The 27,632-nt window shown below is 41.5% G+C and overlaps 1 protein-coding gene across 1 annotated transcript in view; it reads left to right on the forward strand.

Moving 5' to 3' along the window:
- The first annotated feature begins 8,101 nt into the window (after positions 1-8,101).
- LOC109872289 (XK-related protein 4) overlaps positions 8,102-27,632 on the forward strand; it is a 100,425-nt gene continuing 80,894 nt past the window's right edge. Inside the window, exon 1 of the mRNA XM_020463472.2 lies at positions 8,102-8,974. Coding sequence (XP_020319061.1) covers positions 8,289-8,974 — 686 coding nt within the window. The 5' untranslated portion in view covers positions 8,102-8,288. The remainder of the gene's footprint in view (positions 8,975-27,632) is intronic.

Genomic DNA, 27,632 nt, shown 5'->3' on the forward strand with positions numbered 1-27,632 from the left:
GTAAAAACTGTTGAGAAGCCTTTTTGTCCTAGACTTTGCACTCCGGTATACCGCTTGCCATGCGGTAGTAGAGAGAACAGACTGTAACTGGGGTGGCTGGGGTCTTTGACCATTTTTAGGGCCAGGGTGTGTACCGAAGTCTGTATATTGAGTATCCATCCCTATATACCTCTTTTTTTATATATATATCTTGGTCTTGAACACTCTGTAGTCCTAACATGATATGATTGGTGCTCCAGGCCATAACTTGCTTCATGCCAGGTATGGCAGTTGATGCATCGCGTGTCTCAAAACAGTATGATTAGTCATCTAATGAGAAGGTAGTCTCATCATTCAGTACATGATAGCACAACAAATATTACCGTTTGGAATCAAGGTTCTGTAACGTATACACTGGGAGTCGAGAAGCATGTGATACGTTTAACATAACAATTAACATGGCTCAACACAGCGTAGGAGTAGCGTCTAGACATGAACAAACAGAAACAATACTGCCTGGGGAAGGAACCTAGGGGAGTGTGGTAATGGAGAACAGGTGTGCTTGATGATGAAAGCCAGGTGCGGTAATGATGATTCCCAGGACCGGCGGTTAGTAAAACAGGGACATCGAACGCCGGAGGGGAGGAACGTGAGTAGACATGACAGGTTCACAGTTAATTCAGCCCACTAAACTGAAGTGAGTTTGCCAAAACAAATAATTTCTCTTGCAAAATGTGTGTGTTGGGAGGGGACAAGAAAAATTGCAGAAGCCAACAGTCAGATTTTCTGCTGCATAATAGGTTTACAGTACAGTACATGATGGATTACTGACTGTCATCATGGATTGATATATAAAACATGTTTTCTATCAGGAGTGATTGTTTTTCATGCCATCACTACTAGGCTAACAGTCTTATCCTTGTCCTGAAATAGAAGTGAAATGGAATCTACCAATTTAGGGTTGTAAGATTGGAGAAGCGACAGTAAAAACTAAGTGCTGTATGTCTAGATAGGTTACAACCACGATGAACAGCTGAAGGGACATTCTTATATAATCAGTAGGTTTATGTACCCTTGATAGACAATCACTCTAATATATACAGATTTTTGGTATTTTACTGTCAACACTGAATGACTCAAAATCTGAAATACTGAACTGTTGCTTTATTTAATGTATCAAGCAGTTAAGGCATCATCAGCACTTACTTGCAAATCTTACTATTGTAAGAGCTAGCTAACGTGTTCAAGTGAGAGATTTAAATACATCTATAGTGTGATGTGGCTGATGTTTGATTGTCCGCATAAATTAGGGCATGGTCATCTACCCTATCTGCAGCAGCTAGGGGGGCAGCAAGGCCAGCTTGTCTCCTCCCATCCCCTCGCCTGAACTCTGGTATGGCCCCGAGGGTCTGGCCACTGCCACCCAGACGTGTCACTCCCTCTATCTCACTCTACAAATGATCCTGCTGGGAAGAGACAGGGCAAAGGCAGGGCATGGGGTCAGCAGCCTCCAAATAGACCTTTAGATTAGAGCACTCATTGCCTCTGTGTAATGTCAACATATGAGATTGCTGTTGATTGTCATTGAAATGTTTCATTTCATTTTCATATTATTGAAACAGCACTTGCATTTATTTTTATATAACCAAGATATTACTCTGAGGACAACATATTATGTTGTGGTTGGTTGTTATGAAATTGTCTCTGTTCCTATACAGCATTATGTAACACAAGTCAACGCATAAGCAGCTGCTTCTTCATAAATGTGAGCGAATGATGCATCATTCTGTGTTGTTTACCAATGAAAACATCTAATTTGCAATGCCACAGCAATTAAGTCTGGGCTAATGAATCCTGATTCCCCTAGCCAATCGAGCCCCCCCAGTAGACCATGGATCACAAACACCCTGGTGTCAGACCCGGGGGCCAAGCAGACAAGATATCTCAGGGCCGTACACAGAGGGGCTGGGACAGACAGCAGGCACAGTGTTCCCCTGCCAGTGGGAGTTATACAGTGGAACGAGTGACAGATTGGCAGATAGAGAAATCATTTGAATATGGAACTCACCAAACCATTGGCTGAGTTGGCAGGTGACAGCAGGGCTTTGATTTAGTTGTTGTTGACTTGTGCTTCTCTCTTTCTCTTTCTCTCCCTCTCACTCAGAAAGCACAATAAAAGGAGAAATCAAAGAATGAAGCTAATGATATTGAACCTTTATCTGTTGGTTAGTGGCTTGTTTCACTTCAAAGGTTTGGGTATTTCAAACCCATTTCCACAGACAATTTTGTCACTATTATTTTGGAACTGCACCATAGCTTTTTAATGTTTTGACACTTGGCGTTTTCTATTCTAGTATACCCAAGACATTTAACCCAGTGTTTTTTAAGTTTCAGCCGAAGCCTCTTCTCCTGACAGGCCTTGTTTGGTTCAGTAGACAAGCCTCCCTGTGTCACCAGTCTGAAAAGAGAGAGTGGCTCTAGCTAGCAGAATCTACTGTCCCACTTTCAGCTTTGTAGCTCTCTCACTACTCACACTGAACTGTCACAATGGTATGTTGTCTCACCACAGATCTTCACTCAATTCATTTTAAACATTGGTGTTTGTTGCGGAGCAGCTACGGCTGCATTCAAATAATGACATATGAAAAGATTATTGGCTTGACAAACAGATCACATTCATTCATTTACAGAATGATGAGCATTCTTTATACAAGACCTGCTCTAGACCTGCTGATCGATAAAACTTTTTTCAATATTCATCACCTCTGAATTCTGCATCAGTGTGTCTTATATATCTAATCATTGCAGATAGCAAGAGTGAAATGAACCCCTTCTGACAGGAAGGTCAGACTTATCAGAAACTCCTTTGATGTATAATTGTTGTTACAGGTACTGTGTACAGAATATGATGTGTACTTTAGGTAGTATAGGATGTGAATTGATTGTAGTAAATGGACTGTATCCATTGAGTTGATAATACCATGTGTATTAGGAAAGGATTCACCGCAGCCTGCCTGGGTCTGATGACGTATGATGCCGAGGGCTGCTCTATTAACAGACTGTAGATACAGTCCAGATCTTTCATGCAACACTGGGCTTTGAATAGACAACATCATCTGGATCTTTTAATATACACATGAAGCATGCATATTTAGAGACTGTCTGCTTTCTTTTATGATAAAGTATCTATGTCGGAAACATATTTTCAATCAAAAAAATTAGTGACTTTTGCATTGTGTGCAGCAGTTAACAGTAAGAGACAATACATTCAGATGATATTTACTGGTTGCTACTGATGCAACTGACTCAAGAGGCCAGTGGAGATATATGATTGCTCCTGTCATAAAAAAATGAACCTTGGAAATCATTAGGAGGAATTTATGGGATTCAGAGCTGGGCATAACTATCCCTTTAGCCGAGCGCCTGTTCAAATCAATGAGAGTAGACTACAGTAATTACATTGGGGTTGCATGGTGAGGGATGTCTCCGCATACCAGCTGTCTCTTTTGAATAACTAACATGCTTACCGCTGGAAGATTTTAACAGGGATTTATGGTGGAGTAACTGACATTTTAGAATCCCACATGATGAACATGACTATGTGTGAGACTTCATGGCTGCAGACAGTTATGAAAAATGTACCTATGCTGTTACTTTAAATCAAGAGGTGAGCGGGAAAGGTTGGAGCTGTGCCTGGTGCTGTGAGGTGGCCCTTTATTTCAACCAGGCATTACTTAAACAGCTCACAGCAGCCCTGCTCTTTAATGAGTGCCATCTAATGAGAATTAATCAATTCTCCAGGTTCTCCACTACAGCAGTGTTGGTATCAGGGATGGACTGGGACCAGAAATCGGCCCCGAGGGCCCCACAAAAGCTTTTTTTTTCTTGAGACCCTTGTTATCCTAATATTGATCATTTTGCACAATTCAGACCAGCCCACTGAGCTAAAGATGGAACAACATTTCCTCAAACTGCCTTTAGGACTGTCCATTTCTAGTTGGTTCTACGGAATGAGCCATTCCTCCACAGTGTGTTGTTTATGATGTGACAGGTGCCTCGGAGAGGCCACAGCACCAACTGACAGCACCATCACTCTGGCCTAGTTGCCCATAGGTGGTGGGGCTGTGGCAGTCCGAGAGCGAGCGAGAGAGATGGCCACAGGCACAGCAGCATACACATCACTGGCCAATGGCGGAAGAAGAAGTATGACACCCATCTTCCGTTGGTGGGGCTTGAAATGGGATCTGCCAAACGCTGGCAGTGCGAGTCAAGCCAAGGTATTTACATCCCCTGCACCGCTAATGATGACAGATGTTGTCATCTTTGAAGCTTTAACACGAGTCGCATATCTGCCCGGGAGGGAGGCTAAGGTTGTCAGGCGGGGCCTCTAGGTGCCACAGTGCCACTATGTAAGCAATGATGGATATGTTGCAGAGTTTAGGAATAGAGAAGTATAGAGTTGTACTCTTTTTCCTCATCTCTGTATTCTCACACCTCTGTAGTCTCACTTGCCTGTCAATCAGTCATGGGTCATGGATTCATTTTCCTCTATGATTGGGTCCATATTTATATCTCTATGCTCTAAGAAACTTTCTGTACACACACACACATTTCAGTATTCACACATTTCTTTCACACCACAGCTTTTCCCACCAATGGTGTGTTTCCACCAAATGAACTTGTGCGGATAAAAATCTGTGCATGATGACTTATGGCACACAAAATGTACTTTTTCGCTTAAGATTTCATGTACTAAATCAAATGTTCAATGTTTTTCCATCACATTTTCACAAAAACTGTTGTGTTAAATAGCAAATGTGCCTGGTTATTAACCAGGTTTCCATCCAACCTTTTTGTGAGTAAAGTACATGTCAGATAAAAGAAAAATCAGGATAGGCCTGATGGAAACAGAACATTTGTCTGTAAACTTTACAAATGTTGAAGTGGTTGAGGTGGATGAATTGTTTCCATTACCCATTTAGCCAAATTGCTCATTAGTAAATTGTATCCTATGCCTCCCACCAAGTGGCGATGTTAGCATGTAAATCTTGGTGCGACAAAATAAAAAATATGTGGGATGCATGCCAGCTAAGCCACAACATTAAACAATACATTAATTGCACTATAATGGTGACAAACGGTGCACGCCAACTGTAAGGGCCTATATAAAGGACAGTCCCAACAGCAGTCCCAACACCTTACCACTGCTACACCTGGCTATCAGCAGAGCCTTGTCTTGCAGAGAAACAGTTCATTCAGCCTCATTTACTGCCTTATAAAAATACATTGCTGATATGGCTGACTTGCTTAAAAAAATGTGGTTTCTACTGACAATTGACATGTACAAACTATGGCATAAGGAGACGACAAGCGGGTAAGAAGCAATCCCTAAGTTTGATTAAGACAATAATGAGTGAGCTAGGACGGATGTAGTCAATATAGTTATTTGTTCAGCACTTTTGAAATGTACAGTGACAGAATTCAGAACATGGGGCATTCTTACAGTGTTCTCCCTGTACACCAAGTCAGAGTCGTAGGATCAATAAAGGGGGCATATAAGCAGACAATGAAAGCTCTTACAATATTCGATGATTACATTTCTCTAAAACAGGTTATAGGCTACATGTGCACCATCAACTCAGAACAGTAGGCAAAATGAAGAGTGGAAAATAGACCAAATTATTGGGTGAGGCACATGGGCTACTAACAGCTTACTACACAACATATACTTACTATTACTTTCTTAGCTACAGTATACATATCTCCCTGGCATATTACATCATTTATGCAGCAGCATACACAACATTTTTGGAATCACCTTGTGCTGTGCTCTCTTGAACGGGAAGGTGGTGTGGCGGTCCTTTTGAGGGCATATTTTGTCATCAAAGTCTGGCATTCTCTGGATTTATGGTGCTTTCAAGACAACTGGGAACTCTGAAAAAAACAAGTTTGAATCATGATGACATCAGTGATCTTCAGGTTGTAGCTCTAGAAAGAGACCAGAGTTCCCAATTTACAATTCTGAGTTCGATGACCGTTCAAAACATATTTTCCCAGTGTGAGCTCGTTTTTTCCAGAGTTCCCAGTTGTCTTGAACTCACTGAAAGATTTCCCAGTTCCGAGTTTCCAGTTGTTTTGAGCACGGCACAAATCATTCTTCATTGAGAGCATAGTCAATGTTGAATGTTTATCATTTTAAGCTTGGAAAAGAGACCCTTAATCCCAGACTTGGGACCACATAGCCACTCCACTGAATAGCTGTCTAGTGATTGCTTGTAGTTAGCCACTGATTCCTTCCAAACCACTCATTGCTGAATTTGCGATTTCCAACTTGTTGTGTAATGTTTATGTCCAATGGCCAATGAGCACTGATACGTTTTATCTATAATTTCTCTTCATATGACAAGGATTGAAAAGGATTTGCCAGTAGATTGTCGACTTGATTCATGATGATGACTGCTAGCTAAGATCTTGAAAGTATGATGTTAACATGTCCAATCAAAGCTATGGTAGATATGTGATTTGACATCATTTTATCTGTGGCCAATGACATGGAGCCTTCTTGAATGGGCACTTCTAATGTAACTCTATGGCAGCATCCAAGAGGCAAGAATTTTCGAGCTCTCCCTGTAGATTTTGTGGTGACGTAGTGTCCCCATGAGTGACAGAACAGTGAGCCAATTATGGCGCAACTAGAGAACATTACAAAACCCCTACGCTCTGTATTTTCTGCTGGCTGCTCCACCACCAAAGAAAGCACTGAGCTAGGCTGAAACATGTGCATTTTGGAGCTGCCTTACTCAAGAAAGCAAAAAAGAGACAATGTTTGTAAGGGCTTTATTAACTCTATTATTTTACATTGTTTGCAAACTGATATGTGACACACATTAATGCCAGAATAAAATGCAGGCTCTGTCCCATCTGCCCTGAATGACAGGTCATCACTGCTCCCACCTATCTATTCCATGTCTCAGGTAGCCTGCAAAAGCCAGAATGGATATAATACAAGACTTTGGTCATATTTGCCACATTCTAATAATTGTCATGTGCCAACGTTTCGCCACAGTCAGTGCCATGCTGAAACGGGCACTACTGTAGATCTGAAACAATTGGATGGTGAAACTTGCCAGCCAACCAGAAAAGCAAGATGAAGCTATTCAGATATTCTTGAAAGTCAGGACAATCCTTGTCCTACAAATAAATATAATTTTTTATACTTATGCAAAAAATGATTTTGCAAGCAGTAGGCATTTTATAATGAAAAGTGTAGTGGAGCTTCATAGTTACACACTGACATCACGTAGGCTACCTTCAAAATGATTCAGCAATCATCATTTATTCGAAAAACAACGTTTCCATCATCATTTAGTTAAAAGAAAAAAGTTCGACAAAAAAAGAATCCACCGCTGTCAAATGGATACATTTTTTTGTCGATCATTAGAAAGTTTCTCCTGCATCTGTCGCAATTATTTTTTGTTTTTTGCGACATTGCTTTTGTCAAATAAACCCGGGTCAACCTGCCTTATGATGGTCTCGGGTCCCTCTAGTGATAAACGAGGGGACTTGGTCACCCACTCTATATGAGCAGTACAGTATGAAGGAGATTTGACGCGGGAGCTGTCCATGGTGCTGAATTAACCGTTTTATGCACTTTAAGCATGGATAAATAGCCTACATCTATGAATAGTGAAATAATTGACTACTTAACCACAAATCAGCATGTGCTATTGGGTGCGTCACTGCTCCAGTTATTCATCGCTATTGTATTATCTCATTGTGACAGCACGGAAGCCCTACTCCCTCTGGATTAGGCTGTTGTATTTTGAGCATCGTTGGTTAAGTGTATAGTCGACCTGACATATTGGCTATATGCCTACAATTCGTTTTATTGTAGTCCTTTGTAATACATTTTTATGCCCACACATTTTCATAACAGGTCAGTAAAAAGGTAGAATATTTTATATATTTCTTTGCCTATTTGGATTAATCGGGCCTGTCAGAGTGAATTGTAATATGCTGTAGTCCTGTTGTGGCTATTGGTGAGAATAGTGAGGTAAGGAGCGATTGTGAAAGAGTTGCAAAGCAATGATGTCATAGTTTTAAGTATGTGCCATGGGAGAGCATATGGTTCGTACCCGCTGCCGAGCGGCAGTGTTGCTTTGTTATGAACAGGCGGCGCTGTAGCTGGCGGAAGAGTAAGTCGCCCAGCCCAGTATATCTTCGCCTGGAAAATAGAAGCCGAGGGGGAGACGAGAAAACGGGAGGAGAAAATACAGTGTTGGCAGGAGGAGAAAGAGAAAGCTACGATAATGGCCGCTAAATCGGATGGGGTATTGAAAATGAAAAAGAGCGATGTAGCTTTCACGCCTTTGCAGAATTCGGACCACTCGGGCTCAGTACAAGGACTCGTTCCAGGATCGCAGCCGGATTCGGGAATTGGGGATGGGGACTTCGTGAATGGGGAATCTCGGTGCTGTGGTTCTAAATCGACATGTCTTCGCCTTGGCAGAGAGCAGCAAACTAAATACACGATATGGGACTGTCTATGGTTCCTCGCCGCAGTGGCGGTGTATTTCGCCGATGTAGGCACCGATATTTGGCTTTCTGTCGACTATTACCTCCGTCGCGAGTATTGGTGGTTCGGACTCACACTATTTTTTGTGGTGCTAGGGTCGTTCTCCGTCCAAGTCTTCAGTTTCCGATGGTTCGTCCATGATTTCAGCACCGAGGAGAGCTCAAATGCCGCCGGTGCGGCAAACTGCTCATCCCACATGGACGGGAAGCTGCTGACCGGTTCTGCTTCACATGGAGACGTGGGCGCCCAACCGTCCACACCTCAAAAACAGGCATCCACCGCCAGCAAGAGCAACACCACAAGCAACAGTAACAGCAGCACGGCAACCCGGACTAATAAGCAAAGGTCGGCGTCCTGTTCTATCTTTATCTGGTCCGCGCAATCCGTCATCCACATCTTGCAGCTTGGGCAGATTTGGAGGTAAGCGTTTTATATGCTATTTTGAATGAATGGAGTAGCTGCAGCCAATTAGCCTAGTAAGCCTACCTATGTTCTGCACGTAGGCCTACACATTTGGTACACTTGGCTCCCATCATGCCCAAGAGGGTCTATCATTCGTTATTAGGCACCACCTGCCATTGAACGTATAGCATTTCAGCTTTTACGCGCACTGTAAAGCCCTTTGAGTGCCCTGAGTAGACTCTTGGTGCGGTGATTGGTGTTATGTCTTGAATAAACAATAACTGGGAGAGAAAATAGTCTGTCGTAAATCTAAATGGGATCATAGATCATGATGTGATATCTTTGTGAATGTGCTTGGTCAAATGGCGAACTCAAAGTTGTGTTTAATTAATTGAATTCCTCACACCACAGGCCTAGATGTATGCAGTCCAGCTTAGTATACAAATGTGTTACTCATTACAGCTAGGCCTATTATACTGGGCCTATTATTTACAAACAAGAAATAGTGTGTGTAAGGAAACCAACAGTAACAAATCACATTGATCTCCCAAAATTAATAATATATCAAATATATATTTTAGACATTTAGGTTCTGAACATTGAGGTTGAGGGTATGCTGTGTGCTATATAATGTGTATGTGTCAAGTAGACCTCAACACATGAGGATTAGACATCAATACTGTTCCCCAACTGGTGGCCAGTGGTTTAATTTGGTTTTCTGAGCAAAACATATTTGTATTATATATATATATACACTACCGTTCAACAGTTTGGGGTCACTTAGAAATCTCCTTTATTTTTGAAAGAAAAGCTAATTTTTTGTCAATTTAAAATAACATAAAATTGATCAGAAATACAGTGTAGACATTGTTAATGATGTAAGTAACTATTGTAGCTGGAAACGGCTGACTTTTTATGGAATATCTACAAGGCATAGAGAGGCTCATTATCAGCCTTCTAGGCAGAGTTGCAAAGACAAAGCCATATCTCAGACTGGCCCCCCCAAAAATAAAAGATTAAGATGGGCTAAGGAACACAGACACTGGACAGAGGAACTCTGCCTAGAAGGCCAGCATCCCAGAGTCTGCTCTTCATTGTTGATGTTGAGACTGGTGTTTTGTGGGTACTATTTAATGAAGCTGCCAGTTGAGGACTTGTGAGGACCTCTGTTTCCCAAACTAGACACTCTAATGTACTTCTCCTCTTTCTCAATTGTGCACCAGGGCCTCCTACTCTTTCTATTCTGGTTAGGGCCAGTTTGCGCTGTTCTGTGAAGGGAGTAGTACACAACATTGTATGAGGTCTTCAGTTTCTTGGCAATTTCTCACATGGAATAGCCTTCATTTCTCAGAACAATGTTCTCAGAACAAAGTTCTTCAGAACAAAGTTCTTTGCTTCTTGCCATTTTGAGCCTGTATTCTAACCGATAAATGCTGATGCTACAGATACTCAAATAGTCTAAAGAAGGCAAGTTTTATTGCTTCTTTAATTAGCACAACAGTTTTCAGCTTTGCTAACATAATTGCAACAGGGTTTTCTAATGATCAATTAGTCTTTTAAAATTATAAACTTGGATTAGCTAACACAACGTGCCATTGGAACACAGGAGTGATGGTTGCTTATAATGGGCCTCTGTACACCTATGTAGATATTTAATTTAAAAACCTGCCGTTTTCAGCTACAATAGTCATTTACAACATTAACCATGTCTACACTGTATTTCTGATCAGTTTGATGTTATTTTAATGGACCAAAAATGTGCTTTTCTTTCAAAAACAAGGAGATTTCTAAGTGACCCCTAACTTTTGAAAGGTAGCATATGTAACACCAGCAAATCAGCTCCATGTTATTTTTAATTTTGGAAATCTGTTCCAAAGTATTCCCACACATAATATATATATATATACTTATGTATATTTGATTGAATAAGCAAGGTTTGAAATGATTATGTTTTAGTCAAATATTATATCTGTTTGGGCTTCTTGCGGTCAATTTGCAGTCTGCAAATTATTTGTAATTTTGTTCCGGCCCCTGATCATCCGCTCAATAAAGAAATTGGCCCGCGGCTAGATCTAGTTGATGATCCCTGCTGTAGAGACATTAAACCAGCACCTAGCGACCTCGTCAAGGGGTTCGAAGCTCTTGGCGTAATGGTTAAGGTTTTGACTTGACAGTCGCTGTCCCTGGGTTTGAGTCCCAGTTGGGGCTACCCACTGAATTCACTAAATTTGGTGTCAGAAGTGGGATGGCTCAAGGGCAGCCATTAGAGAGGCGTCTACACGTGAGAGGGACATGATATAGAGAAGCATTGGGACAGACACGCTCTCCCGAGGGAATGGATCATGTAGCGATCTTCACCCAACACCTAGCAACCCTGTCAAGAGTTTTGGATCTCTTGGCATAACAGTTGGGTTTTGGCTTGACAGTTACAGGACCCAGGTTCGAGTCCCGGTTGGGGCTCCCCCTGAATTTGCTACAATACACACTCTTTGCAAAGAGCACATAATGTCAGAATAAATGTATTGTCATGAAAATGTACCCACATTAAATTCAAGTTCAATACCTAAATATAAACTTATACTGATGTAGTGGTGATATTGAATAAAACTACATTGTAAATCTATTATTAATGAGAATGAGCTTTAACTTTGAAATGCCCTTCATTAAATAGAGGGGGCGTAACATGCTATTAGTGGATATTGCTTCCATTGTCAATGCAATTTCTCCCTGGTGGCATTCTATTTTGTGCATCCATTGTGTTCTAGTCACACACAGCTTACAGTAGGCCACATGTTATCTGCTATCTGGGCCAATTTAATTGTGTGTGTGTGTGTGTGTGTGTTTGTGCTTGCAATGCCATGGTTTTGTGTACTTGCAACGCCAGAGTCAGTTACTTGTTACTCCAAGGGCCAGCCGTGCTGCCCTGTTCTGAGCCAATTGCAATTTTCCTAAATCCCTCTTTGTGGCACCTGACCACATGACTGAACAGTAGTCCAGGTGTGACATAACTAGGGCCTGGAGGACCTGCCTTGTTGATAGTGCTGTTAAGAAGATAGAGCAACACTTTATTATGGAAACATTTCTCCCCATCTTAGATATTGGTGAATCAACATGTTTTGACCTTGATAGTTTTACAATCCAGGGTTACTCCAATCAGTTTATTCACCTGAACTTGCTCAATTTCCACATTAAAATTTTTAAAGATTTAGTTGAGGTTTAATTAAATGATTTGTCCCAAATAGAATGATTTTAGTTTTTGAAAAATGTAGGACTAACTTATTCCTTGCAACCCATTCTGAAACAAACTACACCTCTTTAAGTGTTGCAGTCATTTCAGTCGCTGTAGTAGCTGATGTGTATAGTGTTAAGTCTTCTGCATACATAGACACACTGGCTTTACTCAAAGCCAGTGGCATGAAGTTAGTAAAGATTGAAAAAAGTAAGGGGCCTAGACAGCTGCCCTGGGGAATTCCTTATTCTACCTGGATTATGTTGGAGAGGCTTCCATTAAAGAACACCATCTGTGTTCTGTTAGACAGGTAACTCTTTATTCACAATATAGCAGGTGATGTAAAGCCATTACACATACGTTTTCCAGCAGCAGACTATGATCAATAATGTCAAAATCTGCACAGAAGTCTAACAAAACAGCCCCCACAATCTATTTATCATCAATTTATCTCAGCCAATCATCATTCATCGTCATTTGTGTAAGTGCTATGCTTGTTGAATGACCTTCCCTATAAGCGTGCTGAAAGTCTGTTATCAATTTGTTTACTGTAAAATAGCATTGTATCTGGTCAAACACCATTTTTCCCCCAAAACTTTACTAAGGGTTGGTAACAGGCTGATTGGTTGGTTATTTGAGCCAGTAAAGGAGGCTTTACTATTCTTAGGTAGCGGAATTACTTTTGCTTCCCTCCAGGCCTGAGGTCACACACTTCTAGTAAGCTTAAATTGAAGCTATTGCAAATAGAAGTTGTAATATCGTCTGCTATTATCCTCAGTAATTTTTCAACTAAGTTGTCAGACCCCGGTAGCTTGTCATTGTTGATAGACAACAATCATTTTTTCACCTCTGACACACTCACTTTATGGAATTCAAAATTACAACGCTTGTCTTTCATTATTTGGTCAGATATACTTGGATGTGTAGTGTCAGTGTTTGTTGCTGGTATGTCAAGCCTAAGTTTGCTAATCTTGCCAATGAAAAATCCTTCAAGTAGTTGGCAATATCAGTCGGTTTTGTGATAAATGAGCCATCTGATTCAATGAATGATGGGGCTGAGTTTGCCTTTTTTCCCAAAATGTCATTTAGGGCGCTGCAAAGCTTTTTACTATCATTCTTTATGTCATTTATCTTAATTTCGAATAGTCACATGATTTCTCAATTTGCAGTATGTTTGCCAATCAGTTGTGCAGCCAGACTTATTTGCCATTCCTTTTGACTCATCCCTCTCAACCATACCCTTTTTCAATTCCTCATCAATCCACAGGGATTGAACAGTTTTTACAGTAATTTTCTTAATGGACACAGGTTATTAGTAACTGGGATGAGTAATTTCATAAATGTGTCAAGTGCAGTGTCTGTTTGCTCCTCATTACACACTACGGACCAACAAATATTCTTTACATCAGCAACCTAGGAATCACTACAAAATGTATTGTATGACCTCTTCTACACTATATTAGGTCTAGCCTTTGGAACTTTGGTTTTCCTAGATATGGCTACTATATTGTGATCACTACATCCGATGGATCGGAATACTGCTTTCAAGCTCATTTCTGCAGCATTAGTAAAAATGTGATCAATACTTTCCTGTGCTGTTTGTAAGTTCCCTGGTAGGTTGACTGATAACCTGAACCAGGTTGCAGGCACTGGTTACAGTTTGAAGCTTTTTCTTTAGTGGGCATCTTGATGAAAGCTAGTCAATATTTAAATCACCCAGGAAATATACCTCTTTGTTGATATCACATACATTATCAAGCATTTCATACTGACTGTTAACACTTGGTGGTCTATAGCAGCTTCCAGCAAAAATGGGCTTTAGGTGAGGCAGATGAACCTGTAGCCATATTACTTCAACAGTATTTAACATGAGATCCTTACATGAATGTGGTTCTGAATATAAACAGCAACAACTCCACCATTGGCATTTCTGTCTTTTCTGTTAACTTTGTATTTCTACCACTGTATCATCAAAGGTATTATCTTAGTGAGTTTCAGAGATAGTCAGAATATGAATGTCATCTGTTACTAGCAAGTTACTTATTTCATGAACCTTGTTTCTTAACCTACATATGTTAACATGGGCTATTTTGAGCACTTTTCTGGGATGCTTGGTTGTTTTCATTGCTTTACTGGGAAGCTTAGCAGCAGTAGATATTCTCATGTTATTTATGTTAGTGCAGGGTGAGCTGCACACAGTGGACTCCCTACTAGGGCACACCGCCTCAGTGCTAACAGCATATATCTGGTTCATAGGCACATGATTGCTGCATACAATAGCTGTAGGATCAGCAGTGGCATTTAGGGCAGTTAGAGGGACACCAATTAGGTTACTTACATTGTCTACCAACGCCCCTGGTATAATGTATATTTACTAAGACATTATGACATCTTAGCGACACAATGGTAGGGATTAACTGAGCCGGGCTTACAAATTCAGAATGCTCACGAGCAGGCGGCTATTACAGCCGATTGGCTTGTGGTGGCCGAGTTGAGGGGGCAACACATCCATGCCACTATCCTGTATTCAGTCTCTAGGCTTCATAAGATACCTGAAAAAGAGCTGTCTGACTCCATCTCAGTGCATTCCATTTCTGGACCTCAAGCTAGACTCACTCGCGTATCAAGCGTTTCTATCCCCACGGGGTATGTCCGGGTTCCGGCTCTGCTTCCAAGTTCCGGCTGGGTCACAGAGTGTGTTTTCAACAATGCCTATGCCAACTGGGGAGGATGGCTTCTATGATGGAAGCTGTTATGGTGGGGCTATTGTTGATACGACCCTTCCAATGCTGAGTGCCAGCCGCACCCCTGGGTGCATCTCGCAGCCTAAGCCGGTCACTTCGGGTGTCCCTGTCAGGCCCACGGGCCATGGCCCATTGGTGGGACCCTCTGCTATTTTAAGGGGGCTCCCAGGGGCTGAGTTGTATCCACAAGGTGATCACGACAGACACGTCCCGTCGAGGGTGGGGCGCACTGTACGAGTGCAGAGTGCAATGCATATTAATTACCCAGAGCTCTTAAAATTGTCAGAGACTCCAGTCACCCAAGTCATAGACGGTCTTCTCTGCTACCGCATGGCAAGTGGTACCGGTGCTGTTTACTATCACTGTTTATTATCTATGCATAGTCACTTCACCCCTACCTTCATAAACAAATTTCCTCAACTAACCTGTACCCCCGCACATTGAGTTGGTACTTGTACCCCCTGTATATAACCTCCTTATTGTTGTTTTATTGTGTTACTTTTTATTATTTTTTACTTTAGTTTATTTAGTAAATATTTTCTTAACTTTTCTTGAACGGAATTGTTGGTTAAGGGCTTGTAACTAAGCATTGTATGTAAGGTCTACACTTGTTGTATTTGGCACATGTGACAAATAAAGTTTGATTTGATTTGTATCTGGCACTTGGCACTTCACCCTGCTTTTGTTGAGCCGACTTGTGCTGGTCAGAACCGAGAGTATGTCAGTAGTTGCGTGCATCAACATAACTTTGGCTCGCTCCCTATTGCTGGTGAGCAGTGAGCATTATACCAGCAACAGTGTGTGAAAACCTTATAGAAAACGTTTGACCTCTGTCATTGCCAACAAAGGGTATACAGTGGGGCAAAAAAGTATTTAGTCAGCCACCAATTGTGCAAGTTCTCCCACTTAAAAAGATGAGAGAGGCCTGTAATTTTCATCATAGGTACACTTCAACTATGACAGACAAAATGAGGGAAAAAAATCCAGAAAATCACATTGTAGGATTTTTAATGAATTTATTTGCAAATTATGGTGGAAAATAAGTATTTGGTCAATAACAAAAGTTTATCTCAATACTTTGTTATATACCCTTTGTTGGCAATGACAGAGGTCAAACGTTTTCTGTAAGTCTTCACAAGGTTTTCACACACTGTTGCGGGTATTTTGGCCCATTCCTCCATGCAGATCTCCTCTAGAGCAGTGATGTTTTGAGGCTGTTGCTGGGCAACATGGACTTTCAACTCCCTCCAAAGATTTTCTATGAGGTTGAGATCTGGAGACTGGCTAGGCCACTCCAGGACCTTGAAATGCTTCTTACGAAGCTACTCCTTCGTTGCCCGGGCGGTGTGTTTGGGATCATTGTCATGCTGAAAGACCCAGCCACGTTTCATCTTCAATGCCCTTGCTGATGGAAGGAGGTTTTCACTCAAAATCTCACGATACATGGCCCCATTCATTCTTTCCTTTACACGGATCAGTCGTCCTGGTCCCTTTGCAGAAAAACAGCCCCAAAGCATGATGTTTCCACCCCCATGCTTCACAGTAGGTATGGTGTTATTTGGATGCAACTCAGCATTCTTTGTCCTCCAAACACGACGAGTTGAGTTTTTACCAAAAAGTTATATTTTGGTTTCATCTGACCATATGACATTCTCCCAATCTTCTTCTGGATCATCCAAATGCTCTCTAGCAAACTTCAGATGGGCCTGGACATGTACTGGCTTAAGCAGGGGTACACGTCTGGCACTGCAGGATTTGAGTCCCTGGCGGCGTAGTGTGTTACTGATGGTAGGCTTTGTTACTTTGGTCCCAGCTCTCTGCAGGTCATTCACTAGGTCTCCCCGTGTGGTTCTGGGATTTTTGCTCACCGTTCTTGTGATAATTTTGACCCCACTGGGTGAGATCTTGCGTGGAGCCCCAGATCGAGGGAGATTATCAGTGGTCTTGTATGTCTTCCATTTCCTAATAATTGCTCCCACAGTTGATTTCTTCAAACCAAGCTGCTTATCTATTGCAGATTCAGTCTTCCCAGCCTGGTGCAGGTCTACAATTTTGTTTCTGGTGTCCTTTGACAGCTCTTTGGTCTTGGCCATAGTGGAGTTTGGAGTGTGACTGTTTGAGGTTGTGGACAGGTGTATTTTATACTGATAACAAGTTCAAACAGGTGCCATTAATACAGGTAACAAGTTTTCTACAATGTAGAAAATAGTAAAAAAATTAAGAAACTCTTGGATGAGTAGGTGTGTCCAAACTTTTGACTGGTACCGTATATATGCAATCTCTGTATATGTTTACACTTATTTCACTCATGTGATATAATATTGCTTTTCTGTAAGGGTTGTCGTTTTCAATTGCACCTGTGTTGTTTATAATATGGCTGTCAAAACCTCTCCATACAGTATGCCAGATGTGTATAGAGCACATCTTTGGATTGACACATATCTCATTATAGGGTTTGCAAATGAGCAGCCTGGAATCGACCCCACAGTGTTGACCTTGCATTCTAGACCAGGTGTTGCATACATCTCAATGAAGAAGAAAGTATTTGCACAACCACAACCATGAATGCACAGCAGCTGGGCTCATAATTGTAATTCACACTCCTAACGAACACGGACTAAGAGTGTGCACTTAGTGAATTACCTCAGACACACCATCAATTATGGTTCTTCATGAATGCCATAGTGTATTAGTTAAATGAATGGTACTCACATATAACACATACACTCACTGGACAGTTTATTAGGTACACCACCCCATTCCCCAATCTCTACTCGGTAAAGCCCCGCCTTATCTCAGCTCACTGGTCACCATAGCAGCACCCACTCGTAGCACGCGCTCCAGCAGGTATATTTCACTGGTCACCCCCAAAGCCAATTCCTCCTTTGGTCGTCTTTCCTTCCAGTTCTCTTTCTTTATTTAGCTCCTTTGCACCCCAGTATCTCTACTTGCACATTCATCTTCTGCCGATCTACCATTCCAGTGTTTAATTGCTATATTGTAATTACTTCGCCACCATGGCCTATTTATTTCCTTAACTTACCTCATTTGCACTCACTGTATATATACTTTTTGTTTTCATTTGTTCTACTGTATTATTGACTGTATCTTTTGTTTATTCCATGTGTAACTCTGTGTTGTTGTATTTGTTGGATTGCTACGCTTTATCTTGGCCAGGTCGCAGTTGCAAATGAGAACTTGTTCTCAACTAGCCTACCTGGTTAAATAAAGGTGAAATAAATAATAAATAAATTCACGAAAATGGATTACGCCAACAGACAGTGAGTCACGTGGCCGTGGCTTGCTGTATAAATCAGGAATCAAAGCATTCAGTTACTGTTTGATTGACTGTTTAGAATGGGAAGAACCTAGAATGTTTAGAACCTGTGACCTATGCTACTTTGAGCGTGTTATGATGATGAGTGCCAGTCTCGCCAGATTCAGTATCTCAGAAACGGCCACCCTCCTGGGCTTTTCACGCACGACAGTGTCTTGTTGATGAGAAAGACTTTGAAGGAGAATGGCAAGAATCGTGCAAGCTAACAGGCAGGCCATAACTAGACAAATAACTGCGCAGTACAACAGTGTTGTGCAGAACGGCATCTCGGAATGAACAACTGGTCGATCCTTGTCACGGATCGGCTGTTGCAACAGACGACCAATCTGGGTGCCACTGCTCTCAGCTAAAAACAAGAAGAAGAGGCTAGTTTGAGGTCCAGTTTGAGTGTTTGTTGCAGCTGCAGCGACCCAGGGATGTGTGTGCTTTGGGGACCTTTAACAGAATGTGACTGGCAGGACGGGTGTTGTATGTGGAGGATGAGGGCTGCAGTAGGTATCTCAGATGGGGGGAGTGAGGCCTAAAAGGGTTTTTATAAATAAGCATCAACCTGTGGGTCTTGCGACGGGTATACAGAGATTACCAGTTTTTAGAGTAGTATAGAGTGCAGTGATGTGTCCTATAAGGAGCATTGGTGACAAATCTGATGGCCAAATAGTAAAGAACATCTAGCCGCTCGAGAGCACCCTTACCGAACAGCTGGTCGATCTATAAATTACATATCCATAATCTAGCATGGTCATCTGAATCAGGGTTAGTTTGGCAGCTGTGGTGAAAGAGGAGCGATTATGATAGAGGAAACCAAGTCTAGATTTTACCTTAGCCTGAAGCTTTGATATATCAATTATTACTAGATAGCTACAGTAGTTGCCATGGTAACCAAACAAAACAACTTGTTAGTATAGCTAACCAAACCATCAGTCCTAGCTTAGTATTATGAAAATCGAATTCAACAAAACCAATAATATTTTCAATCCGATTTTTGCTTTCAAATCTGCTCAAACATAGAACATATAAGTATGAACTATAGCCATTGAATTCTACCATGCAAATATTCTGTGCGTTATTTAAGCAATAAGGCTCAAGGAGGTGTTGTATATGGCCAATATATATATATATATATCTTTTTTTTAACCTTTATTTAACCAGGCAAGTCAGTTAAGAACAAATTCTTATTTTCAATGACGGCCTAGGAACAGTGGGTTAACTGCCTGTTCAGGGGCAGAACGACAGATTTGTACCTTGTCAGCTCGGGGGTTTGAACTCGCAACCTTCCGGTTACTAGTCCAACGCTCTAACCACCCTGCCGCCCCCACAGTTAAGAGCTGTTCTTGTGCACGACGCAACACTGAGTTCCTGGACACAGCCCTTAGCCATGGTATATTGGTCATTATACCACAAACCCTCGAGGTGCCTTATTGCTATTATAAACTGGTCACCAATGTAATTAGAGAAGTAAAAATAAATGTTTTGTCATACCCGTGGTATATGATCTATGGCTGTCAGCCAATCAGCATTCAGGGCTCGACCCACCCAGTTTATAAAGGGAAATAATGCACATTCTAGAATGCCTGTCAAACCAATCAGAAATGAGTATTCAACAATGCCATGGTATAATAGTGTTAATTAGTTGTATAGCTTAACTAGCCCATGACCAGGCTTCTGCTATACATATGCTGTGACTTCAAAAATGATTTATACCCCTTCACTTATTCTACATTTTGTTGTGTTAAAGCCTGAATACAAAATGTTTTAAAATATTTTTTTCTCTCACCAGTCTACACACTATACCCCATAATGACAATGTGAAAATGTTTTTAGAAATGTTGCCAAATATCTCACTCCCCTGAGTCATTACTTTGTCGATGCATTTTTTGGCCACGATTAGAACAGTTTTTGGGGGTAAGCCTTTGCACACCTGGATTGTACAATATTTGCTCATTATTCTTTTTCAATTCTTCAAGCTCTGATAGATTTTCAAGCTGATTTAAGTCAAACCTGTAACTAGGCCGCTGAGTGTCATCTTGGTAAGCCACTCCAGTATAGATCTGTGTTTTAGGTTACTGTCCTGCTGAAAGGTAAGTTTGTCTACCAGGTTTTGCTCTCGAATTTTGCTTGTGCTTATAGCTGTATTTATTTTTATTAGAAAAACTCCTTAGTCCGATGACGAGCATAACCATAATATAATGTTGCCACTACCATGCTTGAAAATATAAACAGTGGTATACAGTGATGTGTTGTGTTGGATTTGCCCCAAACCAGTGGAGGCTGTTGAGGGGAGGATGGCTCATAATAATAGCTGGAACAAAGCGAAACCATGTGTTTGACGTTTGACGTTGATACCATTCCACTGATTCCGCTCCAGCCATTATCACAAGCTCGTTCTCCCCAGTTAAAGTGCCATCAACCTCCTGTGCCCCAAACTTAACACTTTGTATTCAAGACAAAAAAGTTCCTCTCCGTCAGTTGAGTTAGGAAGGACGCCTGTGTAACAGTATAACTTTATACCGTCCCCTCACCCATACCCGGGCGCGAACCAGGGACCATCTGCACACATCAACAACAGTCACCCACGAAGCATCGTTACCCTTCGCTCCACAAAAGACGCGGCTCTTGCAAAGCAAGGGGAACTACTACTTCAAGGTCTCAGAGCAAGTGACGTCACTCATTGAAACGCTATTTAGCGCGCACCGCTAACTAAGCTAGCCGTTTCACATCCGTTACACCTGTATCTTTGTAGTGACTAGCTGTGTTGATACACCGTCCATAGCCTAATAAATAACTTGCACCATGCTCAAAGCGATATTCAGTGTCTACCAAACGGTGATCTTCTTTGCGAGGCATTGGAAAAGCCTCCCTGCTCTTTGTGTATGAATCTGTGCTTGAATTGCGCTACTCGATTGAGGGACCTTACAGATGGGGTACAGAGATGGGGTAGTTATAAAAAATCATGTTAAGCATTTATTGAACACAGAGTCCATGGAACTTATTATGTGATTTATTCATCCTTAAGAGTCTACTGATGGTAGTAGTGGTGGTAGTTTTCTGTTGTACAACAATATACTGTAGGACTCATCAGGGGTTACCCCTATCAATAAAGATAAGGTTTCCTCTCTTTCATTTCCACTTCATGTTTTGTTTAGTCCTGTTTTGGACTTTTTAATGGACTGTCGCAAGATACATTTCTGTGCTTGTGATTATGCATTATGTACTTCTAGTGCAGCTGTTGAATTTCATTATTGTTCAGTGTCTTTTTGCTGACTTTTGGTTGATGCCCTCCCACATACTGAAGTATTCCTGAAGATGCACAAACTGTCTTTCTGTTGTGTAAGATATTGTACAGTCTGTGTCAAACCTATATTACAGAATATAAGTCCATGCCCACTCAATCCCAGCAGACCACGCATTATTGTATTTAATTACCTAGGTGTAGCAATAACATCAGAGCACCATTCTAGAGGGTAACTTACAATACAATGCTGTCGAGGCAGCGAAAACGAAAAGTGTCTTAGATCCACGTGGCTAGTTGAGAGAGAGAGAGAGAGAGACACTACTCATATTGCCCACCCAGTGTCAGGAAACAAAAACCCAAACAACTGGTGTCGCTCTATCCTAATTGCCCCATAGTGAAACAGATTGTTTGCACTCCCTTCCAGTACTGCTGTTTGAGGGCCTTTCTTTTAATTAAGGTTGCAAAATACAATTATAGATGCCTCATTTAACAAACAACATAAAAGTGAATCAGAGCTGCTATGGTGCGATGTGCACATAATAATGTGTATTTATTCACTGCAGACCCCCAACCTTCGTAGAGGAAGTCTTACCAGGAAAATGTCCTGTTCTGTCTGATTTGTATAGGTCAGCATTTTGACAAAATGAGGATAACAAACCTATTTACCTACCACCTGTGTATTATATTCTGTAATATCCCTGCCTATGTCGGTCATCCTAGATCTACAGAGTGAGGTTGATACAGTACATTGAATGACAGACTGACCTAGTGGGGGCAACATAATAACACAGCAGGTTAACTAACCCTTAATGTGTGTTCCATATTGATCTTCATTTGAAATCTCTACTTAAAGAGGAGCTTGGTCCTGAATGTTTGTGATGCATTACATGTTTGTGATGCCATTACAGCTCTCTTTAGTGGTCCTGATGGTTTATTGGCGGTTGAATATTTCATTTCTGGATAAGGTTATTGGCGCCTGACGTGTACTGTACAAGGTGGACTATAAAGTATGATTGCTCTATTGACTTCCCTCATGGGAGTCGTCAAACCCTAGATGGTGTAGCAATTGAGCAGGGAATGGTTATTCTGTCTATGATGCAGTTGTAAGTGAACTGTGGGCAATAATGAAAACAATATTATACCTCTCCGACATATTAAACCACTCTTTCTTTAACCATATTTGTTTGAATATGGTGTATTGAATAATAACTTGTGTAATTAAAAAGTAAATGGATGTAGATTCAATTTAGAATCAGTACACAAAGGAAAATCCCTAAGTGCTGCATACATCACATAGTAAAGCTGTTTTCTTAAACATAATAAAATAGCCACATTTTAAAAAGACAATTTCTTATGCCAGTGAATGGCCCAACAAGTAAGCCTCCTAAATGCATTGCTGTGGTCATGAGTGGAGCAGCTAGGCTTTAGCAGCATGGGGGACTGATAGCTGCTACATACTCTCCATTCAAGGAGTAGAAGGATCTTGTAGGATTGTAACCTACTGATCCAGTCAATAAAAAGCGTGAGCAGGCAGCACACTCCAAGTCCCATAATGCACAAGGCTCCCAAGGGGGAACATGGCTGGAGTATACCATCAACACTACTTCTTCTCCAACACCCCCCCACCCCCCCGCCACTTTACTTACTCCCATGTCAGTTTTTTTCACCCACCAGCCAATGAAACACAGGGTTACATAAAGATTACCAAAGTCTATGACCTATCTGTTCCTTTTCCTCCATTTCCTATAATCAGATCTTACATGACTGAGTCAAAGTGAGTGTGGCGGAGGAAGGAAGGTGGAAGCATTTGTTGGGTCATTCTCTCCCACTAATGACATAACACAGCAGAAGAAGAGCTTTAGAGCTCCTTCTTGTTCCTGATGTAACCACAGAGAGAGGAGAGTTTCCATCCGGGAGGGATGCCCACCTTGGATTAATATTTAACCAGGTTGCGTGCTGCTGTCTCTATGCTGCCACAGAACTCCTTGCCTCCTATTTCAGGGATGTGTGTGTGTGTGTGTGTTTGTTTGAGGGTCTTCGTAGGCTCTCATGTTCACTGCAAAAACCATCTGACAACATCAGGAACATTGATCTGGATGGCGGATCTTCTGCTCAGGCTTTACACTCCTTAAAATTGAATGTTTCTGCAATAAACTTAACACTAAAGCAGCTAGCCCCACACTGCTAACCTCCCTCTCTCTCTCTCTCTCTCTCTCAATTCAGGGCGCTTTATTGGCATGGGAAACATATGTTAACATTTCCAAAGCAAACTGAAGTAGATAATATACAAAAGTGAAATAAACAATCAAAATTAACAGTAAACATTACACTACACAAGATGCTAGTCGGGCCTGCACCTGCATGCCCGACTAGCATCACCACCCTGGATGGTTCCGACCTAGAATATGTGGACGTCTATAAGTACCTAGGTGTCTGGCTAGACTGCAAACTCTCCTTCCAGACTCATATCAAACATCTCCAATCGAAAATCAAATCAATAGTCGGCTTTCTATTCCGCAACAAAGCCTCCTTCACTCAAGCCGCCAAGCTTACCCTAGTAAAACTGACTATCCTACCGATCCTCGACTTCGGCGATGTCATCTACAAAATGGCTTCCAACACTCTACTCAGCAAACTGGATGCAGTCTATCACAGTGCCATCCGTTTTGTCACTAAAGCACCTTATACCACCCACCACTGCGACTTGTATGCTCTAGTCGGCTGGCCCTCGCTACATATTCGTCGCCAGACCCACTGGCTCCAGGTCATCTACAAGTCTATGCTAGGTAAAGCTCTGCCTTATCTCAGCTCACTGGTCACGATGGCAACACCCATCCGTAGCACGCGCTCCAGCAGGTGTATCTCACTGATCATCCCTAAAGCCAACACCTCATTTGGCCGCCTTTCGTTCCAGTACTCTGCTGCCTGTGACTGGAACGAATTGCAAAAATCGCTGAAGTTGGAGACTTATCTCCCTCACCAACTTCAAACATCAGCTATCTGAGCAGCTAACCAATCGCTGCAGCTGTACATAGTCTATTGGTAAATAGCCCACCCTTTTCACCTACCTCATCCCCATACTGTTTTTATTTATTTACTTTTCTGCTCTTCTGCACACCAATATCTCTACCTGTACATGACCATCTGATCATTTATCACTCCAGTGTTAATCTGCAAAATTGTAATTATTTGCCTACCTCCTCATGCCTTTTGCACACATTGTATATAGACCCCCCCTTTGTTTTCTACTGTGTTATTGACTTGTTAATTGTTTACTCCATGTGTAACTCTTTGTTGTATGCTCACACTGCTATGCTTTATCTTGGCCAGGTCGCAGTTGCAAATGAGAACTTGTTCTCAACTAGCCTACCTGGTTAAATAAAGGTGAAATAAAAAACACTCACAAAAGTTCCAAAATAATAAAGACATTTCAAATGTCATATGTATATATACAGTGTTGTAATGATGTGCAAATGGTTAAAGTACAAAAGGGAAAATAAATCAACATAAATATGGGTTGTATTTACAATGGTGTTTGTTCTTCAATGGTTGCCCTTTTCTTGTGGCAACAGGTCACAAATCTAGCTGCAGTGATGGCACACTGTGGTATTCCACCCAGTGAAACACAGGGTGTTTAGATATACTAGTTTATCGAAATTGGGTTTGTTTTCAAATTTGTGGATCTGTGTAATCTGAGGGAAATATGTGTCTCAAATATGGTCACACATTTGGCAGGAGGTTAGAAAGTGCAGCTTAAGGGCCTCCCGGGTGGCGCAGTGGTTAAGGGCTGTGCCACCAGAGACTCTGGGTTCGCGCCCAGGCTCTGTCGTAACCGGCCGTGACCGGGAGGTCCGTGGGGCGACGCACAATTGGCCTAGTGTCGTCCGGGTTAGGGAGGATTTGGCCGGTAGGGAAATCCTTGTCTCATCGCGCACCAGCGACTCCTGTGGCGGGCCAGGCGCAGTGTGCGCTAACCAAGGTTGCCGGGTGCACAGTGTTTCCTCCAACACATAAGAAGCAGTGCAGCTTGGTTGGGTTGTGTATCGGAGGACGCATGACTTTCAACCTTCTTCTCCCCCGAGCCCGTACGGGAGTTTTAGCGATGAGACAAGATAGTAGCTACTAAACAATTGGATACCATGAAATTGGGGAGAAAAAAGGGTAAAAAAAGAAAAAAAGAAAGTGCAGCTCAGTTTCCATCTAATTTTGTGGGCAGTGTGCACATGGAGAGCCAGGCCAGGTCTTCTCTGGAGAGCCAGGTCTGCCTACGGCTGCCTTTCTCAATAGCAAGGCAATGCTCACATAGTCAAAGCTTTCCTTAAGTTTGGGTCCGTCACAGTGGTCAGGTATGCTCTCTGTTTAGGGCCAAATAGCATTCTAGTTTGCTCAGTTTTTTTGTAAATTCTTTCCAATATGTCAAGTAATTATATTTTTGTTTTCTCATTATTTTTTGGGGTCTAATTGTGTTGCTGTCCTGTGGGGTCTGTTTGTGTTTGTGAACAGAGCCCCTGGACCAGCTTGCTTAGGGGACTCTTCTCCAGGTTCATCTCTCTGTAGGTGATGGCTTTGTTATGGAAGGTTTGGGAATTGCTTCCTTTTAGGTGGTTGTAGAATTGAGTTGCTCTTTTTTCTGGATTTTGATCATTACCGGCTATATCGGCCTAATTCTGCTTTGCATGTATTATTTGGTGTTTTACGTTGTACACAGAGGATATTTTTGCATAATTCTGCATGCAGAGTCTCAATTTGGTGTTTGTCCCATTTTGTGAATTCTTGGTTGGTGAGCGGACACCAGACCTCACAACCATAAAGGATAGTTATAGAACCCTCACAACCATAATGGGTTCTATAACTGATTCAAGTATTTTTAGCAAGATCCTGCTATGTTCCTTTTGGTGGCATAGACGGCCCTTCTTGTCTTTTCTCTCAGATTGTTTACAGCTTTGTGGAAGTTACCTGTGGCGCTGATGTTTAGGCCAAGGTATGTATAGTTTTTTGTGTGCTCTAGGGCAACAGTGTCAAGATGGAATTTGTATTTGTGGTCCTGGCGACTGGACCTTTTTTGGAACACCATTATTTTGGTCTTACTGAGATTTACTGTCAAGGCAGAATCTGTGCAGACCATCAACAAACAGTAGACATTTGACTTCAGATTCTAGTAGGGTGAGGCCGGGTGCTGCAGACTGTTCTAATGCCCTCGCCAATTCGTTTATATATATTTTGAAGAGGGTGGGGCTTAAGCTGCATTCCTGTTGTATGTTTTTCCCCCAACACCACTTTCCATCAATTTGTATAGCAGACCCTCAAGCCAAATTGAGTCTAATGATTTTTTTAAATCAACAAAGCATGAGAAGACTTTGCCTTTGTTTTGGTTTGTTTGTTTGTCAATTAGGGTTTGCAGGGTGAATACGTGGTCTGTCGTACGATAATTTGGTAAAAAGCCAATTTGAAATTTGCTCAGTACATTGTTTTCACTGAGAAAATGTATGAGTCTGCTGTTTAACGATAATGCAGACGATTTTCCAAAGGTTGCTGTTGACGCATATCCCATGGCAGTTATTGGGGTCAAATTTGTCTCCACTTTTGATACCATCAATACCACAGGCCTTTTTGGGTTGGAGGGTTTTTATTTTGTCCTGTAGTTTATTCAAGGTAATTGGATAATCTAGTGGGTTCTGGTAGTCTTTAACAGTTGATTCTAAGATTTGTATTTGATCATGTATGTTTTTGCTGTTTGTTCTTTGTTATAGAGCAAAAAAAGATTGGAGATGTGTTTTACCCATACATCTCAATTTTGGATAGATAATTATTTGTGTTGTTGTTTGTTTAGTGTTTTCCAATTTTCCCAGAAGTGGTTAGAGTCTATGGATTGTTCAATTACATTGAGCTGATTTCTGACGTACTGTTCCTTCTTTTTCTATAGTGTATTTCTGTATTGTTTTAGTAAATCACCATAGTGATGGTGTAGACTCAGGTTTTCTGGGTCTCTATGTTTTTGGTTAGACAGGTTTCTCAATTTCTTTCTTAGGTTTTTGCGTTCTTCATCAAAACATTTGTCATTGTTGCTCATTGTTTTCTGTTAGAAATGTTTTGATTTGATAGAGAAGTTGAGAGGTCAAATATACTGTTTAGAT

The sequence above is a fragment of the Oncorhynchus kisutch genome, linkage group LG27 (assembly GCF_002021735.2).
Source record: "Oncorhynchus kisutch isolate 150728-3 linkage group LG27, Okis_V2, whole genome shotgun sequence".
In the NCBI taxonomy this organism is placed as follows: Eukaryota; Metazoa; Chordata; class Actinopteri; order Salmoniformes; family Salmonidae; genus Oncorhynchus; species Oncorhynchus kisutch.